At 40.3% G+C, this 26,062-nt stretch overlaps 1 protein-coding gene across 1 annotated transcript; it reads left to right on the top strand.

Moving 5' to 3' along the window:
- Positions 1-4,148: 4,148 nt before the first annotated feature.
- Positions 4,149-25,302, top strand: LOC139917515 (cytochrome P450 2F2-like). The gene is made up of 11 exons (XM_078283262.1): positions 4,149-4,310; positions 16,225-16,387; positions 17,042-17,194; positions 17,286-17,446; positions 18,193-18,261; positions 19,838-19,942; positions 20,299-20,437; positions 22,335-22,420; positions 23,023-23,124; positions 23,456-23,597; positions 25,115-25,302. Exons 1-11 carry the CDS (start codon positions 4,149-4,151, stop codon positions 25,300-25,302), a joined length of 1,470 nt encoding a protein of 489 aa, XP_078139388.1.
- Positions 25,303-26,062: the final 760 nt, after the last annotated feature.

Here is a 26,062-nt window from a genome sequence, read left to right as displayed (position 1 = left end):
GCACAAGTTCTATGTCAAAACACTCCTGCAGATGTGTACTTTCACTACACACCAACATTTAGGCCCAAGCTGTTAAAGAAAAGTCATGACAGGCCCTCAAAGTCAGCCATACTGTAATAATGTGACATTTGTAGAATAAAGTGGACACTGTACAGTTTACCTTTCATTGTAACTGCACAAGTTCTATGTCAAAACATTCTAACAGACCTGTACTTTCTCTACACACTATCATTTAGGTCCAAGCTGTTTTAGAAAAGTCATGACAGGCCCTCAAAGTCAGCCATACTGTAAAACTGTGACATTTTCTGACTAAGTTGGACACTGTACAGTTTATCTTTCATTGTAACTGCACAAGTTCTATGTCAAAACACTCCGGTAGACCTGTACTTTCTCTACACACTATCATTTAGGTCCAAGCTGTGTATTTATTATTTATGTAATAATATATCTAATTTGTCCCATTTCTTTTTTTCAGTCACACCTGCCATTGAAACCAGTAAAATTGAAAACTGTATTGAAAATGTGTGTGAAATGTTGTTGTGTTTTGTGAAATGTTGTGTTTTGTGAAATGTTAATTTGTTTTGTGAAATGTTGTTGTGTTTTGTGAAATGTTAATTTGTTTTGTGAAATGTTGTTGTGTTTTGTGAAATGTTAATTTGTTTTGTGAAATGTTGTGTTTTGTGAAATGTTAATTTGTTTTGTGAAATGTCGTGTTTTCTGAAATTTTGTTGTGTTTTGTGAAATGTCGTGTTTTGTGAAATGTTGTGTTTTGTGAAATGTCGTGTTTTGTGAAATGTCGTGTTTTGTGAAATGTTGCGTTTTGTGAAATGTCGTTGTGTTTTGTGAAATGTCGTGTTTTGTGAAATGTCGTTGTGTTTTGGGAAATGTCGTTGTGTTTTGTGAAATGTTGTGTTTTGTGAAATGTTGTGTTTTGGGAAATGTCGTTGTGTTTTGGGAAATGTCGTGTTTTGGGAAATGTCGTTGTGTTTTGGGAAATGTCGTTGTGTTTTAGGAAATGTCGTTGTGTTTTGTGAAATGTTGTGTTTTGTGAAATGTTGTGTTTTGTGAAATGTTGTGTTTTGTGAAATGTTGTGTTTTGTGAAATGTCGTGTTTTGGGAAATGTCGTGTTTTGTGAAATGTTGTTGTGTTTTGTGAAATGTTAATTTGTTTTGTGAAATGTCGTTGTGTTTTCTGAAATTTTGTTGTGTTTTGTGAAATGTTGTGTTTTGTGAAATGTTGTGTTTTGTGAAATGTTGTGTTTTGTGAAATGTTGCGTTTTGTGAAATGTCGTTGTGTTTTGTGAAATGTCGTGTTTTGTGAAATGTCGTGTTTTGGGAAATGTCGTTGTGTTTTGTGAAATGTTGTGTTTTGGGAAATGTCGTGTTTTGTGAAATGTCGTTGTGTTTTGGGAAATGTCGTTGTGTTTTGTGAAATGTTGTGTTTTGTGAAATGTTAATTTGTTTTGTGAAATGTCGTTGTGCTTTCTGAAATTTTGTTGTGTTTTGTGAAATGTTATGTTTTGTGAAATGTTAATTTGTTTTGTGAAATGTCGTTTTGTTTTGTGAAATGTCGTGTTTTGTGAAATGTTGCGTTTTGTGAAATGTCGTTGTGTTTTGTGAAATGTTGCGTTTTGTGAAATGTCGTTGTGTTTTGTGAAATGTCGTTGTGTTTTGTGAAATGTCGTGGTGTTTTGTGAAGTGTCGTTGTGTTTTGTGAAATGTCGTTGTGTTTTGGGAAATGTCGTGGTGTTTTGTGAAGTGTCGTTGTGTTTTGTGAAATGTCGTTGTGTTTTGTGAAATGTCGTGGTGTTTTGACCCTCAGGGCCACCGTATGGAGATGTAGACAGCAAGCTAACTATATTAGCCTTGTTTTTAGCCTACTTCACATGTATTCCACAGGTCTGTCTGGCGAACTCAACTAGTCATGCTATTCATCACTTTTGTATTTCGTTGTGAATTAACTTCATGTTCTTTTAATTTTTTTAAATAAACAATTTTAAATAACTTGCCCTGTACGCGATTTCTAATTCAGTTTCATGACAGTATTGTATGGTGCTGTATGGTTAACCTGCCTGCATGGTAGTGACTGTGAGTCTAGCTGCCAGTCAGAGTTGCACTGTGTTTCTAAACAGAAGTGTGTGGCTGCTGTGTAGGGAAGTGAGCCAGGTTGACTTAGCTTTGACAGACTACTGATAAACTCTTGACTGTATGATGACATCTTGTCAACTACCACAGCAAAGTGCTGTAAATGCTACAGGGCAAGGATACAGGGCCAACTCATGATTTTCATTACCTGGTTCTTCTAAGTAACTCAAATAGAAATAGCAAGGAACTGAAGCTGCATTTAAATGTCAGAATGTAAAGTCAAATTCATCAAGCATGACATGGGTTTGATCTTGTGTACTTTAGTCCATTGGTTCTGCAGGCTGTATCCAGCAGACAGCTACAGGTAGGACTGTGTGAACATCAGGCAACACAACATGCATACTCATGAAGTTGGTCTATGCTGTGCGGCTTCAGTCAAGCTTGGGAGAAATGTAAACATTATAAGATTGAATGAGCAGATATGCTTGGGGAAACCTGCCTAATAACAAAAGTGATGACATCTTTATCTTTAATACAAACTTAAGACAACTTCTCACAATGGAATAGTGACGTGGAAATTAGAGTTGCAAGCAAATGACTTCTAGCAACTATTGGCTGAATACTTACTAATATGTATTAATATAATATAATTATATAATACATTTACAATAAATATGTATTGATATTATAATATTCTAATATTTAATATTATAATATTGACTGGTGAGTAATCAAAAGTTGACATCTAAAAAGTTTTAGATTTAATTTTAGGAGATTCCTTCTCTCTGCTCTGCTCGCCCCTCCCCCACCAAACTATCCGTTCCACACTCCCAGCTGCAGCTGCTCGCTCCCGACCTGCTCACTTGATGACGAGAGCGCGACTGGGCTCGCTAGCTCGCTCGTGGGCGTGCTACTCCTGGCGGGAATACGTAAGCAGACACCTCTGCGCATGGACCGTGGGACATCATGGAAGTAAACTAGGAAGAAAAAAACTTTTTTGGCGTATGCGCTGGGTGAGCAGCTTACGTTCAAATGAATGGGCGGCCATTTTCCCGTTCATCCTCCAGTTAATATAGAACCTCCTTGGGTTACATCATTTATATCTACAGAAGAGGATTAGGGCCATATGTGAAAAATTTATTGAGGAAAAAATTGTCAGAATTCTGACTTTAAACTCAGAATTTTCACTTTAAACTCAGAATTTTTCACTTCTCACCACATCTGAAAATTTTGAGTACAGAGATTAATCTCAGAATTCTGAGATTAACGTCAGTATTCTGAGATTAATCTCAGAACTCAAAATTTAATCCTCTTCCGCATATAGCCTACATTGGAGCCTATTGAATGGAAAAGAATAAGAATCTTCAATCTTCAATAAGAATAAGAGTAAGAATCTTCTTCTGCACCACTTGCTTATCATGTCGGCTTAACAGAGTTTTAAAAGGAAAAGAGAAAACCACTCGGCTAATTCACTTAACTGCTTGTCTCTCTTTAGCGTATTTCTTGCAATTTAATAAAACATGCTGACCCTAACCTCAACCATGTCAGCCTAACCGAGTCTGTCCTACTATCATTTGACTCTTGCCCTTGCTTCAGAGAACAATGTCAGTCAGTCAGTCCGCTGTCAAGTCGGTGTTTGGAGTAAATCCATCGACACAATCGGCCAGTAGCCTATAAATCATTTGGAAAAAGATTTTGCACAATACCTCTGTCCCACAGAGAGCAACATGGACTAATACACAATGTTGTATTTACTTTTATGAATATTGAACTGATAAGCGTCGCACGGACCTAGCGTGCTCAAATAGTGGTGCAAGTGGTCAAGGCCACCACCCTTTCCCTCTTATGCCGCCCGGAATCTCACTCCCACTCCGCTTTCAAACTGTCTGCATGAACAATAGTCACCTATAGGTGACTGGACTGCTGATTCGTCTTTGAAAAAGCAGAGAGAGGGGGTGGAGCATGGCTGGAGAGAACACCATGAGGCTTGGGAGCAGAGTTCCATAACACTTTACTGCCAGTCAGATAGCTAGGGTCCCTGGTCCAGGCTAGTCCACTCCACCATGTTAGCTTCCTTCATCCTGCTATGGCTCTGTGTTTGCTTCTTCTTCTTCCGTCTCAAGACCCAGAGGCCAAAGAACTTCCCGCCCGGACCCGCTCCCCTCCCCATATTTGGGAATCTGTTCAGCCTCAGCCTAGGGAATCCCTTGAAGGACTTTGAGAGGGTAAGAAAAATTCTCCTTGTTGCTTTTAATGCATGTGCTCTGAACAGGAATGTCAGTAAAATGCAGAAATAGTTATACTATGGAAGTAATTATTATTATTATTAGTGCTGAAATCTTTTGAAGAGATCTATTGGTTATTTTTTATAGGCTAACTGCAGTACTATTGGCTACAGGTTGTAGGTATTTGGCATGTTGCCAGTCTGTTGTAGAGACTAGGATACTGAAATCTACGGTGGCCCTGAGGGTCAAAACACAACAACATTTCACAAAACAAATGAACATTTCACAAAACAAATGAACATTTCACAAAACACAACATTTCACAAAACAAATTAACAAATTAACATTTCACAAAACACACAGTGTCCACTTTATTCTATAAATGTCACATTATTACAGTATGGCTGGCTTTGAGGGCCTGTCATGACTTTTCTTTAACAGCTTGGGCCTAAATGTTGGTGTGTAGTGAAAGTACAGGTGTCTGCAGGAGTGTTTTGACATAGAACTTGTGCAGTTACTCTAAACTGTACAGTGTCCAGTCAGAAATATCAAAAAATGTAATACATGCAGCATTTATAGTTAAAAATGGCACATATAGCATTTTTCATTATTATTTTGACATCAAACATTAATATGCGTGTTCACTTATTGAATTTCATGATTAAATACAAAGTAATTGGTTTAAAACAGTATTTATACATGTTTAAAATATCGCGCTTTTATTTTGAAGACTAAACGCCCAAACCGGAAGTGTTATTTTCTGTTCATTTGAACCAGCGGAAGGCATCTCTCAGAGCCATTGCTCTGGTCCCACTTCCTGTTACCTTGAGTGACAACGAATACATCCAATCAGTAACAACAAAGAAAGGACCTACCTTTTCCGTTTTCTGTGAAATGTTGAATTGTTTTCTCTTTTGCCGTTGTGTTTTGTGAAATGTTGTTGTGTTTTGTGAAATGTTTATTTGTTTTGTGAAATGTTAATTTGTTTTGTGAAATGTTGTTGTGTTTTGTGAAATGTAAATTTTTTTTGTGAAATGTTGTGTTTTGTGAAATGTTCATTTGTTTTGTGAAATGTTGTGTTTTGTGAAATGTTCATTTGTTTTGTGAAATGCCGTTGTGTTTTCTGAAATATTGTTGTGTTTTGTGAAATGTTGTGTTTTGACCCTCAGGGCCACCATAGAAACCTGTTGAAATACTTTAATAGATTAAGCAATTAATGATTAATGAGTGCTATAGTCGTTCCTAGTATTCTGGTGGCAGTGCACTCATAGTCTGACATAGACTATGGGCTTGTGAAAGTTAGTTTCCCACCCTGAAAGTTTATCAAGGCCTTAAGGTTTGTTTGACTGTGATTATGTAACAGATTTCTCTCCGTCTGTAGAGTTGATCTGTTATGAACTTTGGCTGTACAAGCTATAGGCTGCTATGGGTGATGGCTGTCAAAACGCACACACACACACACACACACACACACACACACGCACACTATTTTTCTGACCATACAACATCCAATATATGCAATGTAATTAGCTGTAGATCAGGCAAGTGTATTATAATCAGTAGCATATCATATTAAATCAATATATTGCGCAAAGTAGAGGTCACAGGTAAATATATTGCAGTAACTGCATATAGCCTAACCATAGGTGCGTATAACAGGTAAGTAGCCTATATGATAATTGATGTGTATCTAGCAATAGTTAAGTACTTTAGAATAGGTAATTATACCGTTCTAAGTGTGACACCCACTAATGTGTAGTCACAAATGTGTGAATGTATTTTTTTCCTCACTAGTGAGGTATTTGATATTGAATTATTTAATTGTCTATTTAGAAGGTATGTCACATTCTTTAGGCATATTCTCATTATCTGCAGTTAATACACTTGCTATGCTAACTTTCGAACAGTAGGGGGCAGAGCGAGACTGTGGTGTTATATCTCTATGGTGGTTCCACTGTCTGTTACTGGTGTGTGCGCGCTGCCTACGGCTTCCCCTCAATACAACAGAGGGTACCGTGAAGTAAAGCCACGTCTCCCTGCCTCATTATTTCTTTCTACTATTTTACAGGTTAGTAATGTACAAACAACCACAAAACTTGGTGCATATTAGTGATGGCAAAACGAAGCTTTCTGAAGCAATGAGGCTTTCCTTTCAATTGTATCGAAAAAAGGTTCACTACTCGAAGCTTTTCAACACAGTGCTCGTTAGTGGCACCTGGTGGTCAAAAGGACGAAGAGCAGCTATGAATCTACTGTGTCTAATGAACTGCTTCGTTCTGGTGCTTTGAAAACATGTCATTTGTTGTGAAAACAATGCCAATCAGCCACGGATTATCCACCGGGCCCATTGGGCCGGTGCCCGGGGGCCTCCGACCTCTAGGGGCCTCCAAAACCCCACCAACTGTGGCCTCATCCTGTCTTTGTTTTTAGTTTTTTTTTATCAAATCAAATAAATTAATTGAGTGTGTGTGTGTTGAAATACAAACCAATGAATGCAGAGTTACTTTATTTGCAAATAAAAAAAAATATTATGATTGGTTTGCTGGCTGTGTCTGTATCATGATGATGATGACGATGACGAGAGGTGAAACGTGACCGTGGGAATCTTAGCTAAGACAGAATAGACAACGTTAAAGTTAGCTGCTAACTAACAAACATGGATAAAAAACGGTGGAGCAGTGGAGCAGCAAAGCGAAAGGCTAAAAAAGAAAAGGATAGCAGAGACATTGTACTTCGGAAAAACATACCGACTATCTCGACTTTTTTCAAAAGTGGGCTCGCTAGCAAAGAGCTTGGCGAGGACGATGCTAACATTGATAGCGAAGAGGAGGACAGTAACCCTGCAGCCACTACTAATTCAGCTGTCCCACCTCAACTTGAACCAGACCAGCATCCAAGAGGACCTGAGCATCAGCATGACACTAAGGCAGAGAACCACAGCCCTGCAACAGCCACCTGTTCAACTGCCCCACCCCCATCTCCACTTCAGCCCTGCTACACCGACGCGGAGGCCCAGCCCGACACCGAAGCGGATGGCAGAGACCCGGTGGCGGGTACCAGTTTAGCAGCCCCACCTCAACTTGAACCTGACAAACCGCAACCAGGACCTAAGCATGGATCACCAATGCAGGAGGACTGGTTCAACAATGTTACAGATCCAGCTTTATGGGGAGACACGACCAGCAATATCGTGAAATCTATCCTCATCGAAAGGGGTGCAGCGGCTTTTCAAAACCGCAGATCCAACTATCCAACCTCTGCCAGGGATAGGACCATTGGCGGTAAGAGTAGTTGCTTCAACATTGACTCGCTTCCTTGTCGTTTACCAAATGGACAGACAGTGTCGAGAGAATGGGTCATGTACTCTCCATCAAATAGAAATATCTATTGTTTTCCATGTAAGCTTTTCTCAAATAAGCATCATCAGTTTGTATAAGGATTTAGCAACTGGAAACACTCGGAACGCATTGGGGATCATGAGAGGAGTGATGAGCATAGGAGCTGCATGCTATCTTTACATCAGAGATGCAAGGGCACCGCGACCATTGACTCATCTTTGCTAAAACAAATGGAAGGAGCAAGACAATACTGGAGAGATGTCCTCAAAAGAGTCGTGGCGATTATCAAGTTTCTCTGGGAGAGAGGACTCGCCTTTAGAGGTGATAATGAACTGCTGGGGTCACCTCTGAATGGAAATTTCCTCAGGATTATAGAACTGATAGCTCAGTTCGACCCAGCTGGACATATCGAAAAGTTTGGTCAGAAAGGCCGGGGCAATGTGTCTTATTTGTTATCGACAACTTGTGAAGAATTTATTGATGTCATGGGAGAGAAAACTAGGCAGACTGTTGCGGATGAAATTCGGGAAGCAAAATACTTCTCTGTAGTTGTCAACTCAACCCCAGACCTGTCCCATGTCGATCAACTTACTTTCATTTTCACATTTGTCAACAAGGAAGGGAAAGTTGTTGAACGTTTTCTTGCTTTTGAGCCAATTGAAAGCCACATGGGCGAAAGTTTGGCAGAATGCGTTGTTGCCATGGTTGACAGCTTAGGCTTGGAGCTGTCAAATTGCAGAGGCCAGTCATATGACAACGCCAGTAATATGTCTGGAAAGTATAATGGACTTCAAGCGCATCTGAAGAAGAGAAATCCCTTAATACATTATGTACCCTGCACAGCTCACTCCCTGAATTTAGTTGGAGTCAAAACCATAGAGGCCAGCAGCCCAGAGGTTGGAAATTACTTTGACATGTTACCGTCACTGTATACCTTTTGTTCCTCCTCTACAAACCGATGGGGGAAAGTTTTCCGCAAAACGGACGGAATAAGTTTGACACTGAAATCTCTCTCAGGTACACGATGGAGCTGTCGAGCAGATGCCACCAAAGCTCTATGGAAAAACTACACAAAGATAAAGGAGGCACTTGCAAATATAGCCAGCTCAGATGATGACAAAAGGGACACCAGACATGAAGCAGGAGCGCTGTGCGCTAAATTGGAGTATCTAGAAACTGCATTTATGGCCCATTTCTGGGATACAATGACAATGACAGATTTCAAGCCACAAGCCCAATGTTACAAAAAAGTGACATCAACATTTTAACAGCGGTGAGTCTTCTCGAGTCCTTGGGTGCTTTTGTTTCCACACAACATGACCAATTTGAGATATATGAAAAAGCAGCTCTGAACGTAACAGGTGTGTTCCACACCTACAAGTGTGACCTACAACGAAGCAGAAAACGAAAAACCTTTGCAGATGAAGGGAGTAGGCCTACAGAAGATCTGAGCAACCTACGTGATGGGAGGAAGAAATTTCAAATTGAAACGGTTTATGTAATCATAGACAAACTGGCTGTCTCGATCATCACCTGTCTGCCTACAAGGACTTGACGGATATATTTGGGGTTTTATTCATGCCAGAAACAACGAGCAACAGTGAGATCACAAAACATGCCAATGCACTACTCAGTGCATATCCATCAGACTTAAACAGCGGCTTTGCCAACGAGTTTATACAGTTCAGATCATTCATGTGTGAACAAGACAAGTCGCCATCAAAGATGCTGAACACCATGTTGGAACTTGGCCTGCAATCCGCATTCCCTAACGTGTATGTAGCCTTGAGGATGTTTCTCACTTTGCCGGTGACAAACTGCGAAGGGGAGCGCTCGTTTTCCCACATGGCGAGGATTAAAAATGAACTGAGAACAAGGATGAGTCAACGAGGCTTGAACTCTCTATCAATACTGGCAGTAGAGGCGGAACTCGTCAGAGACCTGGACTTTAATGATGTGGTGGAGGAGTTTTCGAGGAGAAAGGCCAGAAAGAAGACCATCGCATAAGGTAGGCTTTCTCTCATATTATTCACACATTATGGACTATCCTAATTTAAGGTATATATTCTTGTCTCCAAGGTGTTGTGTTTATACAAGTCGTTGACATTGGTTGTTTTTGGAAAACATTAGGCTATTGTATCATTGCGTCTCTATGCCAGGATGTGTGATATGGTGGAAATCCTGTATGATAGGAAGTACAGGTTACATATATTATTATTTGCTATAGGTCTATACGCAGAGCAGTATGAATTGATCGCTGTGTGTGTGTGTGTCTGAATCTGAATCATAGAACTGTATTGGTGGAGGTGGGGCAGTATGTGCTTGCGTATGCCATTGAGCTACACACTGTAGGCTAATGATTGATATTGTTGCCGCTGGGCCAGGAAAGTATTGTTGCAATCATGTGGTGTAAATCCTGTACGATAGAAGATATCTACAGGTGTTGATACTGTCCTTAAGGTTGTGATCATAGGCTGTAGCCTGTCAGTAACTGTAAATCCTGTATACGCTACAGGTGTTTCCAACAGATAGTACGCTACTACTGGATTGCGCGTGTGAGGGGGGGGGGGGGGGGGTGAAAGTGCTTGTAGACTGGGCAGTTAAAGTGCTTGTGAACTGGGCAGTGAACATTTTATTAAATGGATGTGGAGTGGAGGTGCTTGTGCAACTGAACAGGGGTCATCACTGGAATTAAAGGTTTTTATTTAGGAAGAGGATTTGTTCCACAGCGCGAGGGCTGAGTTGATTTCTTTTTTTGCTGACAATTTCTCTTGCCTTTGAGAATATCCGCTCACACGGGACTGAGGAGGCAGGAATGCTTAAGAACTCCAATGCAAGGCGATACAGATGGGGATAGACAGCCTTCTGCATTGACCAGAATCGCAGTGGATCCTCAGACCGTGGAATTATAGGATCACTCAGGTACCGTTGAACCTCGACAGTGGCATCTGCGGTAACATTTTTGACCCGTCTGGTTTCCACCACATGGCTGTCCAACAGATCCCAAAGACCCTCACCTGAAAGAATGACCAAACTAAATAACTGCCATTGAATGAATGTGCCAAGCATTTTCCATGTCAAATTTAAGTCAATACAAACAAAACGATCATACAACAAAACATAAACAATACGTGAGTGAGTTGCAGGACCGGCTGAAGTTCCTGCTGGCTCTGGCTGTAGCGGGTGGATGTGAGAGGAAGTGGATGGGGTGTTTTGGGCTGTCTCTGACCTTATGATGGAGGCACATTCTGCTGTGAGCCGTTTCACAGCAGCCTGTGCATTAGACTGGCTGTAGAAGCCCACCGTTTTGTATCTTGGGTCAAGCAGTGTGGCCAGTGTCATTACGCTCATCATCTCAATGGATGACAACCGCTCAGTGAGCAACCTCAAGAGGTTGCTGCACAACTGCAGTGCTTTGTCATCCTCAATTAGAGATTGCTTGCTGCTCACAGCATGTCTCACCATGCGGATGAGAGGAATGACCTTTGACCCCGATACTCTCTTCTCCTCAGACAGTTCAGTGGTTGCTTCGTTGAAATGAGACAGCACTCCCAGACACTCATTAATGGAGTGGTACTCTTCGGAGGTCAAAGGTGTGAGGTCTGTCCTCAAAGTGACCAATGCAGCACCAACTGGCTCTCTTTGGTTAAATAACCGCTGCAGCATGGCATAGGTGCTGTTCCACCGGGTCTCCACCTCTTACATCGCTTTGAGAGTAGGTCTACCCATCTGTTGCTGCATTTGGGAAAGCCTTTCCTTGGCAGTTGTACTTGATCGCAAGTAGCTAACTATCTTTCTAGCCTTGGATCTAATATCCTCCAGCCCAGGTGTCTGATCTATTGCTTTCTTCACAACCAAATTCAGTGCATGTGCAATGCAGGTTGTGTGTCTCATTTTTAAGATGCTGGCACATGCTATCATATTAGGTGCCGCATCAGTTACAAGGCATCTTACCTTGTTTTGAATGCCCCATCCCTCCATCAGAGCTGTCTTCACTTCAGCTATGTTTTCCGCAGAATGAGATTTGGAGAATTATCCAACTCCCAGTAATACAGTTGATAGTTCATCCTTTTCATTTATAAAATGACATGTCACTACTAAGTATGCATCCATATGTATGGATGTCCACATGTCGGATGTAAGACTGACTGCTGTAGCCTTCTGCACTTGTTCCTTTGCCTTCTCTTTTGCCTCCTTGACTTTTTCTTCCACCATGCTTTTCAGTGCTTTTCTAGATGGAAGAATGTAGGTTGGGTCTAAGATACCTACAAGCTCCTTAAATCCAGCATCATCCACAATGGTGAAGGGCTGTGAATCCTTCACAATCATGTTCACCAAGGCCTCATCAATCATTTGTTTTCTGGTCCCTTCAACACAAGAAAAGCATATGAATACAACACATAGCCTAATACAGACTAATACATATAACATGTTTATACATACAGTTTAATTTGTTCCACTGTTTTTGATAATATCAAGAATGCTATCAGCTACACACCACCAAGAGAGAAAGAAAGAGAGAGAAATAGGCGACTATAGGCCCACTAAAGGCCCAGCAGAGGATGTACTTCCTACGCCAGCTCAGGAAGTTCAACCTGCCTCAGGAGCTGCTGATCCAGTTCTACTCTGCAATAATCCAGTCTGTTCTCTGCACATCCATCAGTCTGGTTTGGATCGGCCACCAAAAAGGACAGGAACAGACTACAAAGGACAGTCAGGACTGCAGAAAAAAATCATTGGTGCCAACCTGCCCTCCATTCAGGACTTATACATCTCCGGAGTCAGGAAACGGGCAGGAAAGATCACTGCAGACACCATCACACCCTGGACACAACCTGTTCCAACTTCTCCCCTCTGGTAGGTGCTACAGAACACTGTACGCCAAAACAACCAGACACAAGAACAGTTTCTTCCCACAGGCCATCACCCTGATGAACACTTAAATCAGTCATACAGTGGCAGAAACTATCCCTGTGCAATAAACCTGTAACACCCACCTCATGTATATAATTACCCCCCCCCCCCCCAAAAAAAAAAAAAAAAGCAGGAGTGAAAGGCCCAGACCAGGGATTTCCTCCTGCTCCTCCTACCCCATCATCATCATCATCATCTGTACAATATCTGATTGTGTATATAATGTGTGTATAAAGTATGTAATGTGTAATAACTCATGTATATAATGTAACCTGTTACACCAACAACTCCACATTTATTCCAGCATCTTTGCACTCTGCACCATTGTCCTAGGGTTGTTTACATAATGTGTGTATATATATATATATATATATATATATATATATATATATACACACACACACACACTTTTTTATATATATGCATATTTGTACATAGTAGTTAAATGTTTAGGTTTACCTCTGTTCATCTTGTTGTCCTCATTTTTAGCTGTATATTTATTCTGTGTAAGTACATTGAGAGCAACGAAAAACCGGAGTCAAATACAGGATAGGCAAATAGGATGTAGGTTAGGCTGGACTTTTACACATTATTAATATAATATTTTCTCCATACACAACCTACCTTATTTGTTGATATCAACTGAAAATGTTCCCGAACTGCAGAACGCCCTCTTTTCCTTGCTGGTTCCATCTCTGCCAAAAATCTCAATGATCAAACACTCTCTATCTCACAACGACCGACACCACAAACTCCTTCTGAAAAATAATGAACTTTGTGGTGATGGGACAGTCCAAATCACTGCGGAGAGTCCGGTTAGAACTCTGGGATTGTCGTAGAAGAGGGGTTCCAATAACCAGGCCTTTTTGCAGTAAAGGGTTTTTTATTTATGCTTGTAGGATAATTAACTTATGGTAGTTAAACCTGTGGTAGTGAAACTTGTGGTTTCTGTAAACATAAACAGAATACAAAATATAGCATTAAGTATACAGATAATACGCTAAATATCAAATATACATCCTCTCTACTATCTATAATAAACCTAGAATAAAACCTAGAATAACATGAACATATGCTGGGCTACGGTTAGTACTGTCTTAGGGTAACCTACAGATATACCGGCTACTCTCTACCTAGGTGCATGCTGTCCGGTTACTGTCCACGAGGCTAAAGCATGCACCTTCACGTGTAAGGCACATGGGCTTTAGTGCGCATGCGCCAGTGGCAAAAGTAGGTCAATCTCCCCAAACCACATAAACGTTACACATCTTAATACACAGCTTAATTATCTTACAGTAATACACCGCTCTCTAACAGAAAGGCGATCTATAGACTGTGTAAACATCTTATATGAATATGCCTAATGCAACAATATTTATGCCATCTTACAATTACCACTTCAAACGGTAAACCGGCTAACATACAGATTACATTCTCTTAACGCTTAGTTACAGAACTACACGGTTAACGCCAAGGAAACACAGGAAACTACTCACGGTTTTCATGGACGCACAAATCACACCGTAACTAAATGATAATGAACGCTAAACTGCGGTATTTAAACTATTTAACTAACAGTTCTTGGTGACTCGCGACTCCCCATACTGTTCGTGAGCCGGTCTACTTCCTTGTTGTTCTTCGTGCGAGACGGAGGCACTCAGTCCCCACAGTCTTAAAGGAACAGACGGCCTTTTTAACACCTTCAACTACCCACGATGTCCACGCCGGAGATTCACTTCCTTTGAATCGGGTACCAAAGCGGTCACGTGGTTGTGTGCCGAATGAAGCTTTGGACGTCATTGATCACGTGTTTATGGCAAACGAATCAAGCCTCGATACACTGCTTCTAAGTACACTACGTTGTTATTTTTGACACATGCGCCGGAGCCTCGGTATCAAGGGGAACATCACTAGTGCATATATTTGGGTGACGATAAATGTTTATTTGATTCGTGTAAATAGTAGGTCTGACCGAAGTATATGATTTTATGAATAATCTTAGAAATCCACTGCTGCCGTGTAAAGGTGACGGCGTTGCCATTTTGTTTAGCTGCTAAGACTAGCTTAACAACGTAACCCCCCACATCTTGTTTTTGGTTTAAACTGGCCCTGTATCTGCTCATACTACATTTATTGGACGGATCTGTAGGCACATCACTCTTTTTTTGGTGTTTACAGATGTGTAGTTAGGTTCTTTTAGGATGTTTAGTGTATGGTACCTTTAGCTAGCCCATGCTAGCACCGGTTAGCCGTTTGTTCCCGCTTTGCTACGAAGTAGTTGTCTCAAATGTTGTGAAGGTCTTTCTAGATGTGTTATTACCACAAGAAAGTAAATCTTAAGTAAAGAAATGGAAGTTAGCTTGTAATCTGAACAGTATTAATGTAATTTAGGATGTACTGAATATAATTTTAGATTGAAGGTTTTCATTGTGTAACAAAATGACATTCTGATGCACTTAAATTGCAATCTGAGTTTAAATTACATGACCTGAGGATGTATTTTATGTTATTCCTGATATTTTGTTGTGAAGATGTTTTTAAGAATATAAAAATGATATTTTTCTATACAAAGAAAAGGAAAAAAAGAGACATTGAATACACAATGATACAAGTGAGAGACCGAAATTGCACTTGCTGTGTTTAATAAATACAACAGAGGGTACCGTGAAGTAAAGCCACGTCTTCCTGCCTCATTATTTCTTTCCACTATTTTACAGCTTTATAACTGTTATTCTGGTGCCGACGCTGGTACCTGTAACATAAGCATATGATAATTGATGTGTATTTAGCAGTAGGTTAAGTACTTTCAAATGGGTAAATATACGGTTCTAGATAAGCTTGTACAAATGTTTTTGTTATAGTTGGGCCCACAAGATGTAAAAGGATCAATAATTGGAAGGAAAAACTGAGATCTCAGAAAAAAAGTTCATATGAATGAAAAGAAAATTGCGCAAAACAAAATGAGAAGAAAATAATACGAGGAAAAAAAAACTCCCACCTCTCTTCAAGTTGCCTGCCTTCAGCATCAACTTTTTTTTGCCATTTTGAGTGTGCCATGTGTGTGCTTGTGTGTGTATGACAAGCCTGATATAAAGTCTCTCATGCAGGTCTCCCACGACAACCAAACCTCTACCAGTAAAGAAGAATCACCCCAGGAGAGATTATTTAAGCTTAAAGGTCTCAGGAGGGGCTAGTCTGCCAGTGTGTGTGTCAGTGTGTGGCTTATTTAAAGAAGCAATAATCTTGGAAAAACTCTTGCCTTACTACTGGCTTTGTATATGTAGTGATATATTAGCATGAAAAAAGTCATTCTGAGCTGATTTTATTTGTCTTTAAAGCCTTAAACAATTGCATCTGCAATGTTTGACAAGAGTGGCATTAAGCGCACCTGCATTTTGAGTTATGATGAGCTCAGAAAGTTCCAAAAAGCATATTTCCACCTTCGTCCATAGACAAGCACTGTAGAAGAGGGCTGAGGCCAATTCCCTTTCAACTCAATCAAACAGCATCCAGATTTGCTCATGACAGAGCGTTCATTCTAAAATAGTTTTTCAATATTTTCCAAATTTGACTTTCTAAGAAAATCTGAAAGCTGTGGTATTGTGTCTTGGTCAGCACTATGATTTCAAATTTGAGGGGCTTCTTATCTTGATCTTCCCCAGCTGAGGAACTGCTATGGCAACGTCTACAGTCTGTTCATCGGTCCAAGACCGGCGGTCATCGTCAACGGGCTGCAGGCCATGAAGGAGGCTATGCTGACCAAGGCTGCGGACTTCGCCGGACGACCACAAGAGCTCTTGGTCAATGACATCACCAAGGGGAAAGGTGAGACAGCGATGTGGTGTTCTGTGGTGACAGAGGATGGAAGATGGAGATAAGAACAAGTTCTGACCAAACTAGCTCATTTGGGAAAAAAACATTCTAAAACTCTGCATCTCTACCTATAGAAACTAAATTTAATGTAATGTGTTAACAGCAGCACAGTCTGATCTTCCTCCTAAACAGAGAGAAGACGTCTGTATACGTATGGACAGAGACATTCCAGAATGATGTTCTGTGTAGGCTCACCATCCTAACAACAGGGGAGGACAATATACATTCACTATATTGTCAAATGTACATCTGTTAAGGAGGAAAAAGGCCATGCTTTTGTTAACACATTACAATATTTTTAGTTTTGTATTTTTTCAGTTTCAGATTTTCCTTTTTGAAGGGTTATGTGTATAATTTGGACCATGACTGAACAAAGCTCACCTGCAATTCATCATCATGTCTTGAATTGTCTTTCTGTCTCAGTGATCTGCTCAATGCTTTCATTGAATCCACTTTGGTTCTTCTCAGGTTAAATACTTACAAGAAAATCCTCCATTTGACAATGATATATTTAGAGACAACGCTATGTTGGATGATGGTAACAATTTGGGAGTGATGGCAAATCCATATGCCGATATGCCCTCTGTGTCACCACACCGATTATAGGAGTGATTCTGGCAGACTACGGCCCCGGCTGGAGGGAGCACCGTCGCTTTGCTCTGATGACCCTGAGGAACTTTGGTCTGGGGAAGCAGTCCATGGAGGAGAGGATTCTGGGAGAGATACAACACATCATGGAACCGCTGGAAAAGAGTGTTGGTATGCCACCTATGGGTCTGCTCGTTCCTGGGCCCTCTCTGTTGCATTGCTGCAGTGAGTTGAGTTGTGCCGCGTTGTGTCTCTTTTACAGGTAAAACTTTGAGTCCTCAGGTTTTGTTCCATAACGCGGCCTCTAACATCATCTGCCAGGTTCTGTTCGGTACGCGCTACGACTACGATGACGAGTTCATCAAGCTGATAGTTCACCTCTTCACAGAGAATGCCAAGATAGCCAATGGACCCTGGGCTATGGTGAGTCACAGCATGTTCGTAAAGGAATAACTTTAGCTCACAAATGTCAAGAATATGGCTCCTGTTGTGAATGTAAGTAAGAATGAATGTACTGTACACATCCCTTCACACATGAAGGGACAAATGCCACTGTTTAAAATTGATCACGTTTTATAATATATTGCCTAAATAGTCTTAATACCTGTGCATGTTTGTCTTTCTTATCAACAAGCAGTATGGAAAGATGATGTGCTGAAGGTCAAAACCAGCAAGACTTTACTTTTAAGCACTATCAAAGTGAAAGTATGATATGAATTAATCAGGAGGTATAGCATTATCAATCACAACATATTATTTTTGAACAATATTTCTGAAGTAAAACAATTAGCCTATATTATAGCCTATAACAACAGTGCAGAGCAAAGATAAATTAGTATGGTATATCCAAATATAGTTGACTATTTGTAAAAAAAAAAAAAAAGAGTTGTTAAACATCCTGTGTGAAAAGGACAGACAAGCCTGCCCCACACCACCAACTGTTTCCAAAGCAACAGCAACTCTTGTACAGACCTTAAAAAAAACTGTTAATGAAAAAACATAATTTTAGCTCAAAATATGAATAACACTTTCAGCTTGGGCAGAATCTGGCCCATATCAACCTCAGTTGTTGAAGACAGAAATTAGCAGTAGTCATCTCTCTCACCTCTTTCCATTCAAGTGATAAATTGGGGGCCAATTCTGAAATAATGGTTTATCTTTCCCTACAGCTGTATGACTCTATTCCCATGATCCGTCACTTGCCGCTGCCCTTCATGAAGGCCTTTAAGAACGTGGAGGTATGTTCACTGGGCCTGGGGAACGTGAGGACTTTAATTTTACCACGTGTGGACATATAATGACCCAGGAAAATGATTGTTTAAAGACATACTGAGTAGGATTTTGCTGGTTGTGGCTTGTAAACACAACTTGTTGACCCCTACTCCGCTTATAGCTCTGAGCAGTTACTCTATATTAGAGTTTGGACGGCTACCGCAGCCGGTGTGGCTTTTAGATATAAAATGATTCAGCAATGGTTTTTCGTTGCAGCCGGACACACCCACTGCCAAAAGACTGATGCCCAGAAACGTCCCAAACATTCAGAAATAAGAAAATCCAGGCAGAAGGCCGGCTCTCTGCAGACACACACACTGTCACACACTACCAGTGGGCCATAAGTAATGATTGAGTAGGATCATTTTTACATGAGTTTATGCTATTTCAAGGGGGAAAATCCTGCTCAGTATGCCTTTAAATGAATTTAAAACGAATTATTATGGAATATTATTAAATTCATAAGGAATGCTACTGAATTTGATTGAACGTGTGCTATGTGGAGATTTCCGTGAGACGTAATGATATAAACAAATAGCCACACACGCGGGCCAGATGTGTTGCTGTTTTCACCTCTTTTCTAAAGCTTGTTGTCAGGTTCGGCCCGAGTCGTAGCTTTTCCTTTTTTTAAAACTAGCTTGTCTCCTCCCTCGCTGTTTGAAAGCGGCGCTCTCCCCCTCCCACTCCTGAAAGAAATTCTGGTAATGGCAGAATTGCGAGCGAGTAAACTTGTTCAACTAGTAAACTTGCTACCTACCTCTTCACGTGTCATCGTGGGACATGTAACCTTCAGCGGGAGAGAAATCTGGCAAAGCGAGACTGGTAACCGGAGATATTTCTCTGTAGGTACGTTTATTTTAGCCATTAGCCTTTATGCACGGTTTGTCCTTAAAGAGTAACTAAACCTCAAACCCAAATCTTTGGTGAAGCCTGACAGCTAAAGGTGAAAAGTAGGGTACTGAACAGGCCATCTGCTATTGGCTGGTCTTTGTGCCAGGTGATGGCATGGAAGGTGACATCACCTGGCACAAACACCAGCCAATAGCAGATGGTCAGTGCAGTACCCTACTTTTCACCATTAGGTGTCAGGCTTCACCACAGATTTTGGTGGGGTTTAGTTACTCTTTAAGGGCTTCCTTCGCCCAGTAGTTTTGCTGTGTGTGTTTACAAAATGTGCTGCGGTTTCTGTCACCCTCTAGTGGTCAAAGAATCGCTTAGTGTAGCTTTAAAAATAGTACACCTTTTGAGGATGCAGTTTGCATTTTTGAAATATTAAGTAGTAAATGTTCATGGAAAAAATGGATAAACTGTTGAAAACATTCAATATTGGTGGTATCCAAGAAAAAGCCCCAAAAAGTCAACCTTTAAGATTAATTTTTGGCCATTTTAAGCAGGGACATTGGAATTTTTCTCTCTGACCTCACACACTTAGCCCGCTACACATATGCATTTGAAGTCAAAAGAAAAAACAAATCTCTGTAATATATATAATTGGTGTGTTGCTACTGTAAACACTGTGTATTTACCGTATTTTTTTCTCAGGTTTGCCAGAAACTTTCAACTCGTCTGGTAAGTGAGCATAAGAAAACCAGAGTCCCTGGAAAACCACGAGACTTCATAGACTGCTATCTGGACGAACTGGATAAGGTGTGTGAAGCAATTAGGGCTGCAACTAACGATTATTTTCATTTTCAATTCAAATTACTTATTTAGTCTGACCAGTATTCATTTTATAACAATATGAAATGAAGAAAAGCATGCAAATCTTAGCAAAGCTGTAACCAGCAAATTTTGGTAGTTTTACTGGATAAATAAAAAAAATGGTTAAAAATTATCCAAATTATAATCTCTTTATCTCTTGTCGATCGATTAACCGAGTCATCGTTTCAGCACTAGATACATACACTTTAAAAACAGAGCATATTTCCCAGGCCTTTATAGAAAACTCTATAGATTCCATAAACTATAGAAAACACAGAGGAAGATCTCTCTGCTCTTTCCAGAGAGGAGACGACGGCTCTTCCTTTTCTGAGGATCAACTGATCACGTATGTTCTGGATCTTCACTTTGCTGGGACCGACACCACCTCCAACACCCTGCTCACTGGCTTCCTCTACCTTATGACCCACCCGCACATACAGGGTAAGTGTGTGTACGTTCGTATGTATGTACGTATGTATCTGTCATTATATATATATATATATATATATATATATATATATATATATTAGGGGTGTCACGATTCTCCAAATCCACGATTTGATTTGACTTTCGATTTTAAGGTCACGATTCGATTCGATTTAAACAGTTTTTTTTTTTCAGCACTGACGGCTATGCCATTGTTAGACTATTGAGTCTTGATTTGTAAAGATCAACAGATCATTGGTTTTATGCCCTGACAACTGTCATTTACATTTTCAAATTCTTCTTTAAAAAGATGGTTTGAAAGTGTGATATAACTGCCATATTTTTTTTTTTTTGGAATGTACCACACTAAGGCCATATGGTCAATTCTTTTTCAAAGTTTTTCCATTTAAAAAAACACAACTTTCCCTTTAACTTGGTACCAAATACATGGCAAGGCGATTCAGGGCGTCTCCTTACTTCAGTGTCATTCACAGTATGACAACAAAACAGATCCTTCCTATCTTGGCTAACGATAAGCTTTCAAAATACATACAAAACCTTCAGCACTTCAGCCCACACAGTAATAAGATCAGACAATAATAGTTGCCAAACAAATATGGAAAAAGTGGGCAAACTTATATGGATAAAAGTCGCTGCGACCCGGCCAGTCCTCCTACCGACTCTTCGGCGCACTGCCTCCTGGAAAACAGTGTCCGTCTCCGGCGGTGAGAGCAGGTAGGTCCCGCTGTTTAGTGAAGGTGATCTTGTGTCTTGTTTTATCAAGCAAGAACAAGCGATTTCGATCAAAAGACTTCAACTCACAATGTCTTCGTAACTTTCCACTACATACGGCGGGTCAGGTTCTGTCTCACAGCACAATCTGACAGCTTCCAGAAGGTTTTAAAAGCGTGACGCTTAGCCAGCGAAGCCATTTTTAGATCTAACGTTACCGGTGGAGGACGACTAAACCCGGGGAAAATCAAACGTCTCAGTGTCACCAGATATACAGTATTTTCCAGTTCCAGTTCATCGATGACAACTTGAAGTATATATAAAACAAAGCTGATAACTTGATTTTCAGTTTTTGGTACATTTTAAACGATTTAGAAATGATGGGCGCTCTTGGGCGCTGTAGTGACATATAGAACGGGCGCTCTCGAGCAGCTACGCTGTGTCGTCATTGAAGTGTTTTGTTTTTTTTCTTCAGACACGTGCAAGTAGGCAGGGGTGGAGAGAAAAAAAATACTCTGAGAATCGTGAACTTGCTTGTGATTTCGAAGGTCGAAATCAAACTATACAATAGCACAGAACAATAGCACAATATATATACTGTATATATACATATATATATATATATATTGTGCTGTTGTTCTGTCGTTGGTTCATTCTGTCATTTGTTCAGTAGTTCTATCTATCTATCTATCTATCTATCTATCTCATCTATTGTACTATCTAATATTTGTTCTATTGTTCTATAAATCATTTGTTCTGTTTGTTTTATCCATTTTTGTATCATTTGTTGCATTGTTTTTTCACTATCTATTGTTCTGTCATTTTGTCTTTCATTCTATCATTCTACAATTTTACCTGTTCTGTCTGGTGTTATATATATTGTTCAACTGTTCTATCTATTGCTCTATTGTTCTAGGATTTTATCTGTTGTGCTATCTATCATTCTATGGCTCTACCTATCTTTCTATGATTCTATCTATCGTTCTATCGTGTGACATGTCATTCCATCATCTTTCCATCTCTATATGGGTTTAGCTTTCACAGACTCTCACTTCTCTTGTCCTGTCTTGTCAGTGCCTTCTTCATGTTAGTTTAAAATCTTATTTGTGGACTGCAACATCTGATGTTAAAAATCAACATCCTCTCTTTCTCTCTTTCTTTCTTTCTTTCTTTCTTTCAGAGCGTTGTCAGCAGGAGATAGACCAGGTGTTGGACGGGAAGGATCAGCCCAGTTTTGAAGACCGACACAACATGCCCTACATGCAGGTACATTATTAGATAGATTTCTCAGAATAGTTTCATTTTGATATTTCATGTGCACGTGCTTCTGTGTAGCACAATGGGTAGAGCATTACACAAACTCTATAAACAACCATTAAATGGCATATGAGAGAATCAATCCATGCTGGGGTTCTATTTAGGGTAGCCTACTTTTCATGAAAAAGGGTTATCACTAGATGTGGAAATACTGCACATCCTATTACACTTTTCTGTATGTACACTAATTGAACCAAATCAACCCCATTTTAGACTAGTAACCCATTGGAGTCACATTATTTTATGTAGTCTACTTTATATTAGAGGCACTTAGGAAGAGCTTGGGAACATAAAATTGCTAATAGGTTTGATACCACTTTCTAATTTGGGGATTCATTGTAGTAACTGCTGGTGACCAAACCTTTGTGACCAGTCTTTCTTGCCTACTTTCAAGAAATCACTTTTGGTTGTGAGCATATTGCTGGTGGGTTCCCATATAACAAGTATATCTGTGTGCTTTTATGTGTCTGGGTTCCTGGGTGAGCGACTTTGTGTCCCAGGCTGAAAAAGCATAAGAACATGATGTCTAATGGCTATCTCTGTCCATGCAGGCTATGATCCATGAGGTCCAGAGGATAGCCAACACTGTTCCTCTCAGTGTCTTCCACTGCACCACTAAAGACACAGAGCTCATGGGATACTCCATACCCAGGGTAAGGGGTGACTGACTGGTGTTATAGAGCGTTTTGGCATTATACAATACAGTAGTGTGTTTTGGGAAGAAACCTTACTGTACGGCTACATTTGGAAAAGTAAATGCCATAAGGAAGGGAAAGTTAAGATGTAAAACACAGTTGTCTATCCAATAATGCATCACATTCATGACAGCCATTTTATGTGTTTAGTCAGTTAGTATCAGATGTAGCAAAATAGTTTATTTGCAAAGGAAGTGAGGTAAAAATAAGATTATATAGTTCTCCATTTCTGAATATTGTTTCTGCCTCCCTCTATGTCCCTCCCTTGTTCATCCCATTTTGTCCTCAGGGTACAATGATCATCCCTAACCTGACCTCAGTGCTGTATGAGGAGGGACAGTGGAAGTATCCCCACGACTTCAACCCTGAAAACTTCCTCAACGACCAGGGAGAATTTGTGAAGCCAGAGGCCTTCATGCCTTTCTCTGCAGGTACGAGAGCAGGATCCTCAGGCACAAAGCTGTTTCCCGCTGTGTTTTCAGTTCAGCAAACAGCAGCTCTTTCAGAAAGAACTCACTAAGAGAATGTAAACATAGAGGTTACAAGCAACATTTTCTGTATTATTTTAAATCCCTCCCTAGATTTTAAAGAGTTTTCCCCACTCTACCATGATGACTTGTCAAAGAATTGTAATACAGTAATGATAACTAAGGATAAATATTATATACTATTATTATTTTGACTATTACAAAGTGCTTTACAAACAATATAACAATAATAAGTAAAAGCCAATAAGAAACAATAAAAATGCAAGACATAAATTTCAGCATACAATTACATGAGAATTAAACACGTCGGCTTAATAAAATACGTACAAATACATTTGAATAATACTTCAAATAAGAGTGCGTTTTAAGATAACACAGATTTTGCCTGCCCAAGCTCCTCAGGCAGGGTTTTTCAAAGCCTAGGACCAGATGATGAAGGCCTAGACACCATTAGCCTGTGATCTCTGAAGATCTCTGAATGGCCAGGAAGTCATTTGGGTCCAGTCCTTTATCTCTGTACACCACGCCTGTACCTTCAAGAGATTAGGAGTATAGGGATTACAAGTTATGTAGTTATCTTTGATTATCTTTGAACAATGTAGGAACATTGCAGAGATAAGATATTACCACCACTAACACCTGATCCCCTCAGGAAGGTCATTTCAAAGCATAGGGGCCCTAATGGACACTTTTCCCCTCTTGCTACACCTCATCATTAGCTTGCTAGGCTACTGAACTGCAGTCAATAGGGGATAGATTCCCCAAAGGTTAGGTAAGATGAGTTTCTGTGGTTGACACCTATATGATCCCTTGTGAAAGTTGGGATTGTTGCACCAGCAAACAGGAATAGGAGGCAACACAGAAAAATAGAATATAAAGAAGGATACAGCGGGGTATTAAACGTAAAACAATCAATCATTACAACACTAGAATGTGTTAAGAAATTTATGAAAGAAAAGTCTGAATGAAATATATGAATAACAGCATGTATACAGGATTTGCAAAATAACAGCAGGAGAACATACTGAGCATATGTACTGACTCATGCATAGAATGTACAGAAATATGTGCAGATCACAAATTGTGCAAGCTGAGGCATAGATTAGTCCAGAGCATAGGAATGCAAAAGAGATATATAGTCATATGGCAGTACTGCATGTGCCATCCAAAAATCTGTTGTTAGACCAATGATCCTGAGTTCTAGGTCCAGGACACTTTGACAAGACATTTGATGGACACAGCGCCTGTAACCTGTGACAATTCAGTTATGGGACAGTTTCTCTCACCACTGGTCCACACTGCCACCATGTTTCAAATTTTCAACATTTTCAATATTGGACTTGCCAGTTACCTGTATGCCCCAGGTGTTCCTACCAAAGGACTCTCTGGTTATCTAGGTGTTTGGGGGAGGGTCTAGCCAAATAGTTGTAGTTAAATTTGTTGTTTGTCTTACTTCCCAGGTCCCCGTATGTGTCTTGGAGAGGGCCTGGCTCGTATGGAGCTCTTCCTCATCTTGGTGACTCTGCTGAGGAGGTTCCAGTTCACCTGGCCAGAGGACGCAGGACAGCCAGACTACACTCCGGTCTTTGGGGTCACTCTGACCCCCAAACCTTACCGCATGAAGGTCCAAATCAGGGCCGCCAAGTAGGGCTGCACGATTAATCGTATTAAAATCGCGATCTCGATTCATACCTCTATGCGATCTCATTTCTAAATGACAACGATTCTGTCGCATGTTCATCAGGGACATCTGTTGCATCAAATGAAGCGCTCCTAACAAGTGACAACACCGTTTCACCACGTGACAAAATGCGCACAAATGCAGAACGGGCAGAAAGGAAAACAACTCCAGAGAGAGACATAATGGAAAACAGTAGACACACACGGGAAAACACTTGTTCAAAGGTTGTGTTCTAAATAAAAGAAGAAGAGAGATGTAAGTTAATTGTTTTTATAAGTGTTGGATTCATCAAGCGTTTGAATTAAGCTGTTTTGTCTGTTAAAAAACAAGCTCATATCTTTGACAGGCCGACAGCGCGTGTGTTGAGCTCAATTCAATTCAATGCATTGCCACACGATTATCAATTAAACTACTTAAATACCACAAGGTAATGATGCTACCTACCGTTAACGTTTGTAGGGCAGCAGATTAGGAATTATCAGGTTACTGTTTACAGTAGTGATGCGCCGGTCAGGTTTTTTTCAACCCGCGACCACCCGATCCGACACATACACATATCCGAACCCACCCGACCCATTTTCATACACATAAAACAATGACCCGAAACCGATCTGCAACCCGAAAAAAAAAATTCAGGATTCAGGAAGCCAGGTAATTTCCCAAAGACTCCTGTAACTAAGGCTATACTTAATGCTGCACTGTGCTGCTGTGTGCGCAGAATGAAATG

This window comes from Centroberyx gerrardi, chromosome 4 (assembly GCF_048128805.1).
Source record: "Centroberyx gerrardi isolate f3 chromosome 4, fCenGer3.hap1.cur.20231027, whole genome shotgun sequence".
Classification (NCBI taxonomy): Eukaryota; Metazoa; Chordata; class Actinopteri; order Beryciformes; family Berycidae; genus Centroberyx; species Centroberyx gerrardi.
The sequence above is the reverse complement of the archived record's forward strand: the minus strand, read 5'-3'. Positions and strand labels throughout refer to the sequence as shown.